Source organism: Carcharodon carcharias, assembly GCF_017639515.1.
Source record: "Carcharodon carcharias isolate sCarCar2 chromosome 36 unlocalized genomic scaffold, sCarCar2.pri SUPER_36_unloc_20, whole genome shotgun sequence".
Taxonomy (NCBI): Eukaryota; Metazoa; Chordata; class Chondrichthyes; order Lamniformes; family Lamnidae; genus Carcharodon; species Carcharodon carcharias.
In genome coordinates, this window is record NW_024470738.1 from 84,922 (window position 1) to 93,852 (window position 8,931).

The 8,931-nt window shown below is 57.7% G+C and overlaps 1 protein-coding gene across 1 annotated transcript in view; it reads left to right on the top strand.

Annotated features, from left to right (window-relative positions):
* isg20l2 (interferon stimulated exonuclease gene 20-like 2) overlaps nt 1-4,628 on the top strand; it is an 8,551-nt gene extending 3,923 nt beyond the window's left edge. Inside the window, exons 2-3 of the mRNA XM_041181777.1 lie at nt 986-1,186; nt 4,120-4,628. Coding sequence (XP_041037711.1) covers nt 986-1,186; nt 4,120-4,233 — 315 coding nt within the window. The 3' untranslated portion in view covers nt 4,234-4,628. The remainder of the gene's footprint in view (nt 1-985; nt 1,187-4,119) is intronic.
* Nucleotides 4,629-8,931: the final 4,303 nt, after the last annotated feature.

The window sequence follows — 8,931 nt, forward strand, 5'->3', positions numbered from 1 at the left end:
GGGTGGGGGGGTGGGGGGTTGGGGGGTGGGGGGGGGGGGGTGGGGGGTTGGGGGGGTGGCGTGGGGTGGGGGGTTGGGGGGGGTTGGGGTGGGGTGGGGGGGTGGGGGGGGTGGGGGGGTGGGGGGGGTGGGGGGGTGGGGGGGGGGGTGGGTGGGGGGGGGGTGGGGGGGGTGGTTGGGGGGTTGGGGGGGGTGGGGTGGGTGGGTGGGGGGAGTGTGGGGTGGGGGGGGTGGGTGGGGGGTTGGGGGGTGGTGGGTGGGGGGGAGGGGGGGTGGGGGGGGGTGGGGGGGTTGGGGGAGGGGGGTGGGGGGGGGAGGGGGGTGAGGGGGGGTGGGGGGGGGGGGGGGGTGGGGGGGGAGGGGGGTGGGGGGGGAGGGGGGTGGGTTGTTGGGGGGGTTGGGGGGGGTTGGGGGTGGGGGGTGGGTGGGGGTGGGGTGGGTGGCATTGGGGGGGGTGGGGGTGGGGTGGGGGGGTGGGGTGGGTGGGGGGGGTGGGTGGCGTTAGGGGGGGTGGGGTGGGGTGGGTGGGGGGGGGTGGGTGGCGTTGGGGGTGGGGGGGTGGGTGGGGGGGGTGGGTGGCGTTGCGGGGGGTGGGGGTGGGGTGGGTGGGGGGGGTGGGTGGCGTTGGGGGGGTGGGGGTGGGGTGGGTGGGGGGGGGTGGTGGGTGGGGGGGGGGGGGGTGGGGGGGTGGGGGGTGGACCCCCTCCGGCAGCACTTGAAACAGTTTCTCTCTATCGATCCCGCCAAATCCTTTAGTGCGCTTAAACCCCTCGATGACATCACCCCTTAGTCTTCTACACTCGAGGGAATACACGTCGAGTCCGTCCCCTCTCGGTCGCGGGATGGTTCTGGGGAGTCTGCGCTGCTCCCCCCCCCTCCAAGGCCCGGTCCTGGGGTGCGTAGTTGGGGGGGGCGGTGGGATGGTCTATGACTCTGTCGGCTGTCTTGCCACCCATTTTCACGATCCGACCCGACTGTCTTGCAGATATTGAAGGTCCTTTGCGGCAAGATTGTGGTCGGCCATGCAGTGCACAACGACTTCAAGGCGCTCAACTACTTTCACCCGCAGTCGCTGACCAGGGACACCTCGAAAATCCCGCTCCTGAACAGGAAGGCGGGCTTCCCCGAGAAGGAATCCGTATCCCTGAAGCGACTGACAAAGCAGCTGCTTCATCGAGACATCCAGGTAGGTCAGTGCCGCCCACAGCCCAGTGACAGCCGTACCCCAACCCGAACCAAGTCTCTGTCTCTTCCCCACCACCCTCCCCCCCATCACCTCCCTCGTGCTCGCGAATCTGCACTGGCCCCCAGTCCAGCAGGGCCTTGGTTTTCAAATTCTCCACCCTTGTTTGCAAATCCCTACTCCCCCTCCTATCTCTGGAACCTCCTCCAGTCCCTACACCCCTCCCTATCTCTGTAACCTCCTCCAGCCCCTAAACCCCTCCCTATCTCTGTAACCTCCTCCAGCCCCTAAACCCCTCCCTATCTCTGTAACCTCCTCCAGCCCCTAAACCCCTCCCTATCTCTGTAACCTCCTCCAGCCCCTAAACCCCTCCCTATCTCTGTAACCTCCCTACACCCCTCCCTATCTCTGTAACCTCCTCCAGCCCCTACACCCCTCCCTATCTCTGTAACCTCTTCCAGCCCCTACACCCCTCCCTATCTCTGTAACCTCCTCCAGCCCCTACACCCCTCCCTATCTCTGTAACCTCCTCCAGCCCCTACAACCCTCCCTATCTCTGTAACCTCCTCCAGCCCCTACAACCCTCCCTATCTCTGTAACCTCCTCCAACCCCTACACCCCTCCCTATCTCTGTAACCTCCTCCAGCCCCTACACCCCTCCCTATCTCTGTAACCTCCTCCAGTCCCTACACCCCTCCCTATCTCTGTAACCTCCTCCAGCCCCTACACCCCCTCCCTATCTCTGTAACCTCCTCCAGCCCCTACACCCCTCCCTATCTCTGTAACCTCCTCCAGTCCCTACACCCCTCCCTATCTCTGTAACCTCCTCCAGCCCCTACACCCCCTCCCTATCTCTGTAACCTCCTCCAGCCCTTGCACCCCCTCCCTATCTCTGTAACCTCCTCCATCCCCTACAACCCTCCCTATCTCTGTACACTCCTGCAGCCCTTACACCCCTCCCTATCTCTGTAACCTCCTCCAGCCCCTACAACCCTCCGAGATCTCTGGCCCCCCCCCCATTCCGGCCTCTTGAGTGTGCACCGATTTCCATCGCTCCACCATTGGCGGCCATGCCTTCATCTGTCTGGGCCCCTGAGCTCTGGAATTCCCTCCCTAAACCTCTCCACCACACATACTCTCTCTCTTTCTCCCTCTCACGCGCTTTGTCTCTCTCTCTCTCTTCTCCTCCTTTAAGACGCTGCTTAAAACAGACCTCTTTGACCAAGCTTTCTGTCACCTGTCCCTCTTGCCTTCTGAGATGGCTCGGGGTCAGACTTTGTTCCTGTGAAGCACCTTGGGACGTTTCACTGCATTCAAGGTGCCATAGAAATGTAAGTTCTTGTAATGCCCATCACTGCGTAACGCAAGGACCCGCCGTCTCTTGGTGACGTGGATCGTTTTGTTTTTAAGTCTGTCTGGTTTGATCTCCAGCTGGAGCACCGTGCCCATCTCTGCGCCCCGCACTTTGCGAAGGATGCCAAGGCCTCGGAGAGGGTGCGGAGGGAGATTTACCCAGAATGGGACCCGGGATGAGGAACTTCGGTTCATGTGTTGTCACGACTTACTGGGGAGAGTGCGCTGTAATATCCAGCTCCGCTGTTCCCTGACCCGTGACATATGTGAACAGTTTGACCAAACCCCCAGGTTGCCCCAATTCTATCTGACTGTTTAATTTAGGTTAACAGAATCCGAGCACCAGGTGTGTAAACCTAACAAGTAAATAACTTTAGTGAAATTGTCTTTAGCTAGTGGCAAAGGAAAGAATTATGAACTGCTAACTTCTAACTCAGTAACTTAAACTCTACCCCTTCTTAAACCCCTGTGTGTGTGTATATATATATATATATATATATATACACACACACTCACGTAAGACACATAAAACATGGATTTTAAGGGTGAGATAAAACAGCTCAATAGCACCTATCCGGAGTACAGGATTAGAGGGGTTGATTTTGATTGATGTTTTCCCAATTCCTTGCAGTTTGTTGTTGATGACACGAGGTGGTCTCCCAGCACTTTCAGTCTGTGGTTCACTGGTTGGAAAACTTGCTTTTCAACGTCTGGTGATTTTTTTCCCCCTTTTCCTCTTGACAAGGGTTTTCAGAGAAAGCAGGTTATAGAAATGTGAGGGATAGCCAGCTGGTTACTATGGCAGAAATACTGGAATCTTACAAACAGCAGAGAGGGGTTTTAGGTCTTCCCTCTTTGCAGGCTAGGAGCTGTACTGCCTGCACTATTATCACACACAACCCTGGTCACCTGGTCAGGAGCCAGTTCAAATGCTGTCGTCAGGCAGTTCCCCCTAGTCCAGCACTCCTTTCCGGCACCATCCTGTTCATTTATTTCACCCTTTGTTCCAGGATAGCAACAATATAGATATTCCCCATCCAGCTCCAGTGAACAAGTCTCTCAACTGCAGCCATGGTAGTTTTTAAAGCCACAGCCCAAGATAAATAGGTGGAGAGACTGGGAGAAGCTGGGATTGTTCTCCTTCGAGCAGAGAAGGTTAAGGGGGAGATTTAACCGAGGCCTTCAGAATCATGAAGGGGCTTGGATATAGCAAATAAGGAGAAACGGTTTCCACTGGGCAGGAGGGTCGGTAACCAGAGGGGACACAGATTGAAGAGAATCGGGGAAAGAACCAGAGGGGGAGATGAGGGGGATTTTTTTTTTACACAGCGAGTTGTTGTGATCTGGAAGGCGCTGCCTGAAAGGGCGGTGGAAGCAGATTCAATAGGAACTTTCAAAAGGGGGGGAAATCGGATAAATACTCGAAGTGGAAAAGTACGCAGGGCTCTGGGGGAAAGTGGGGACCAATTGGATAGATCTTTCAAAGTGGCGGCAGAGGTACGCTGGGCCGAGTGGCCAGTTCTTGTGTTGGGTGGTTCCGCGCAGCCCTTTCTGAAGCTCTCTCCTGTTTGATCTCTCCTCAGGTGGGGAAACAAGGCCACTCGTCCGTGGAAGATGCCCGGGCCACCATGGAGCTCTACAGACTGGTGGAAGCTCAGTTGGAGCCTGAGGTTGGAGGACAGCCGGGCCAGAAGTAGCAGGCGTGTGGAGGGTGGGGTGAGGGGCAGAGCTACCCCCCCTCCCCCCACCGAACACCAGTGAGCTTCCTGCCTGTGATGATGTCAGAAATCCCCCTCCTTTCTGAGAGCAGGAACAGGCCAGTATGGGAAACTTTCCCTGAAGATGGCAACTCGGACATGGACGATACATAGACATGGGACCTAGCAAGCGAACTGATGCTAAGATGGTTGAGGGGTTATAAAGTACTGAAGTTGTGTTTTTATATTAAAAGAAACAGATTCTTACACACACCTACAAAACGCGCACCCTTCACAGTCACACACACACACACACTCTCATACATACCGCCTCTCACACACACACACACTCCCATTCTCTCGCCCCCCCCCCCTCTCTCGCCCCCTCCCTCTCTCGCCCCCTCCCTCTCTCGCCCCCTCCCTCTCTCGCCCCCCTCCCTCTCTCGCCCCCTCCCTCTCTCGCCCCCTCCCTCTCTCGCCCCCTCCCTCTCTCGCCCCCTCCCTCTCTCGCCCCCTCCCTCTCTCACCCCCTCCCTCTCTCGCCCGCCCCAATCTCGCTCTGACTCTCTCGCTCTGACTCTCTCGCTCTGACTCTCTCGCTCTGACTCTCTCGCTCTGACTCGCTCGCTCTGACTCGCTCGCTCTGACTCGCTCGCTCTGACTCGCTCGCTCTGACTCGCTCGCTCTGACTCGCTCGCTCTGACTCGCTCGCTCTGACTCGCTCGCTCTGACTCTCTCGCTCTGACTCTCTCGCTCTGACTCTCTCGCTCTGACTCTCTCGCTCTGACTCTCTCGCTCTGACTCTCTCGCTCTGACTCTCGCTCTGACTCTCGCTCTGACTCTCGCTCTGACTCTCTCGCTCTGACTCTCTCGCTCTGACTCTCTCGCTCTGACTCTCTCGCTCTGACTCTCTGGCTCTGACTCTCTGGCTCTGACTCTCTGGCTCTGACTCTCTGGCTCTGACTCTCTGGCTCTGACTCTCTGGCTCTGACTCTCTCGCTCTGACTCTCTCGCTCTGACTCTCTCGCTCTGACTCTCTCGCTCTGACTCTCTCGCTCTGACTCTCTCGCTCTGACTCTCTCGCTCTGACTCTCTCGCTCTGACTCTCTCGCTCTGACTCTCTCGCTCTGACTCTCTCTCTCTCACTCACTCTCTCTCTCACTCACTCTCTCTCTCACTCACTCTCTCTCTCACTCACTCTCTCTCTCACTCACTCTCTCTCTCTCACTCACTCACTCTCTCTCTCACTCACTCTCTCTCTCACTCACTCTCTCTCTCACTCACTCTCTCTCACTCACTCTCTCTCTCACTCTCTCTCTCACTCACTCTCTCTCTCACTCTCTCTCTCACTCACTCTCTCTCTCACTCACTCTCTCTCTCACTCACTCTCTGTCTCTCACTCACTCTCTCTCTCACTCACTCTCTCTCACTCACTCACTCACTCTCATTCTCTCTCTCTCTCTTTCTCTCTCTCTCTCTCTCAATCTCCCTCACTCACTCACTCTCACTTCTCTCACTCTCTCTTTCAATTTCTCTGTCTCACCCTCGCCCTCGCCCTCTCTCGCCCTCGCCCTCTCTCGCCCTCGCCCTCTGTCACCCTCGACTTCTCTCACCCTCGCCCTCTCTCCCTCTCTTACACACTGTACAACTCTCACTCACGAACAAGCGCACACACACTCACACACTGCATACGATGTACACAAGTACACACCGCAGAATCCTGCCCCGTTTCACCTTTTCCTAAAGTCAGACATTTTTATGAAGTAGATCACACTGCCTGTTTTTTATATTCCTGTTTAAAATGCAAAAAAAAAAAACCAAGAACCTTTTAACCTCATGGTACCGGGCGTCTCCCTCGGGCTGTGTGGAGAATGTTGCACCTTAAATCGGGGAGACCCCCGGCTCTGTGGCTGTTTCAGGCGGCAGCTGGGCTGGGTTGGGGGGGCGCATTGCCACCGGCCGCTTTGGTGGGACGCCCGGTGATACTGGAACATGGGGAACGTGCGGCAAACCGAGGGCTCGGGGTGGGGCTTGGGGGAGAGAGCTGAGCACGTCCTGCATCAGCCGACAGGACTCAGACCGGCGGTGGTGGTGGTGGGGGGTGGGGGGGGATCCGGTTCCGATTTCTTGCTGGGGGTTGGCCGGTGGAGTAGATCATTCCGGCAAGTCAGCCCGTGACCCCCTGGGAGTCCGTCTCCGTAACTTCCTCCCTGCGGCTGCTCCCTCGCACCATCCGCTGGCCTCCCCGCGCCAAGAGACGTCCCCTGCGCCAGCGCTGAGGGGAGTGCCGCAGTGTCGGAGGTGCCTGTCGGGCGAGGGCGTGAAACCCAGGCTCCCCGCCCGCCCCCTCGAGCTGGATGTAAACTGATCCCACGTCCTGCTGTCGGGCGGAGAGCGGGGGAGGGGTGGGTGTGGCTCCATGTCCCCGGGGACCAGTATTTATTGCCGCGCCGCCCCCCCCCCCCCCCCCCGACCGACCAGCATCACCCCCACGAGGTCGTTATCACGCCGCTATCCGTGGGATCTTGCTGTGCGCAAATCGGCGCTTCCCACACCGCAACGGTGACCCCGCGACAGGAAGAGGTACCGGGCGGCGCCGCTGTACATCCCTGAGGCGGTGGACGGCGCTGGAGAAAGTTCCTCCTATAACAGGGACTCACCTACCACCCCCCCCCCCCCACCCTCTGTGACCCACGACCCAGCACCGAAGGTGGGGGGGGCGGGGGAGAGAGACACAGGTCCCGCGTTCACACCGTGCGGTCTTACAGGCACAAATATCCCGGCCGGCAGCAGGGTTGTCTAGACCCCCCCCCCCCGCCAACCCTGACCTCCCAGGGGAAGCGTGTCTGCCACTGGTTAAATTCAGAGCTGTCACCGTTGGGTGGTGGGGGTGGGGGGGGTGGCGGGTGGATGAGAGTGACGGGGACGGGAGGGGGAGGGGGAATACTTAACCGTGTGACTGACGCTGTGTGATGTGTGCCACCCATAACTACCCCCGATCCCTACCCCCGACTCCCCCCGGCGCCCGGGCACCCCTTCCAAGCTCACAATCAAAACGAAGGTGGGGGGAGATGGGAAGGTCCCACATCCCCTCGCACATGAGGACTGACAAATCTCGCATACGCCCGGGTTTGGATTGGCGTGCTTTTGAGTTCAATGTACAGTATTTTGCAAATGAAAGTTTTAAAAAAAAAACGAATATTGTGTATTTTACGCTGGTTAATTTTCTCCGCCCCGTCTTGAAGAGAATTTCGGCCAGGAGAACCACGTTGAAATTCGGAGCTGTACCTGGCCTTATTGTCCCGTTTTGCGTGACTGCCCGGAGCGCCTGCTTGGTTTTTTTGTTTTAATTCATTCTCAGGACGCCTATTTCTTGGTTCCCCGACCACCGGGAAGCTGGGGGTTTCGTGAGCCACACCATTGAACCACTTAAGTCGGGTCTGGAGAAGGTTCTCCCGCTACGATGTTTGGCACTGGCCTTTTCACACTCATACTTTTTTGTTATATTCACTCACAGGATGTGGGCATCGCTGGCTGGGCCCAGCGTTTACTGCCCGTCCCTAATTGCCCCCTTGAGAAGGTGGTGGGTGAGCCGCCTTCTTGAGCCGCTGCAGTCCCTGTGGTGTAGGTACACCCACCGTGCTGTTAGGGAGGGAGTTCCAGGATTTGGACCCAGCGACAGTGAAGGAACGGCCGATGTATTTCCAAGTCGGGATGGTGAGGGGCTCGGAGGGGAACTTCCAGGTGGTGGTGTTCCCCATGTGTCTGCTGCCCTTGTCCTTCTAGATGGCAGAGGTCGTGGGTTTGGAAGGTGCTGTTGAAGGAGCCTTGGTGAGTTGCTGCAGTGCATCTTGTAGATGGTACACACACTGCTGCTACTGTGCGTCGGTGGTGGAGGAGGGAGTGAATGTTTGTGGATGTGGTGCTGATCAAGTGGGACTGCTTTGTCCTGGATGGTGTCGAGCTTCTTGAGTGTTGTGGGAGCTGCACTCATCCAGGCAAGTGGGGAGTATTCCATCACACTCCTGACTTGTGCCTTGTAAATGGTGAACAGGCTTTGGTGAGTCAGGAGGTGAGTTACTCACCGCAGGGTTCCCAGCCTCTGACCTGCTCTTGTAGCCACAGTATTTATATGGCTGGTCCAGTTCAGTTTCTGGTCCATGGTAACCCCCAGGATGTTGATAGTGGGGGATTCAGTGATGGTAATGCCATTGAATGTCAAGGGGAGATGGTTAGATTCTCTCTCAACCTCAGAATGGGCACTTAACCCACAGCGTCAGATTGGCTCCCAATACTGAGGCTTGCACAGCTCTGAGCTCGCTGTGAGGAAGGGGTCTGCAGCATGCTCCAACCTATTGGGGCTGGGGCTGGGAAGTGTGTTGCACACTCCCTGTGCTTACCTACGTCGCTGTGTGGATTTTGGTTGGATTCCGCCTCCTGACTCTCTCTCCACTCCCCCCACCCCCCCATGCAGCGTTTAACGTCCTCGCTGAGTGTGAGAGGATGCAGTACCTCGTTCTTAAGCTGCCTCTGCATTTCAGACCTTCCTCCTTGGCTGCTGGTCTTTCTGCTTGCCCGGTGTTGAAGGGAGAGGAGGTGGGTAGGGGGAGGGGACTGGGTCGTGGTCAGACTTGGTGAGGGCAGCTCGATCTGGCTGCCTACTTCTCTTCCCCGGACCATATCCGTGCCTTGCAGCCC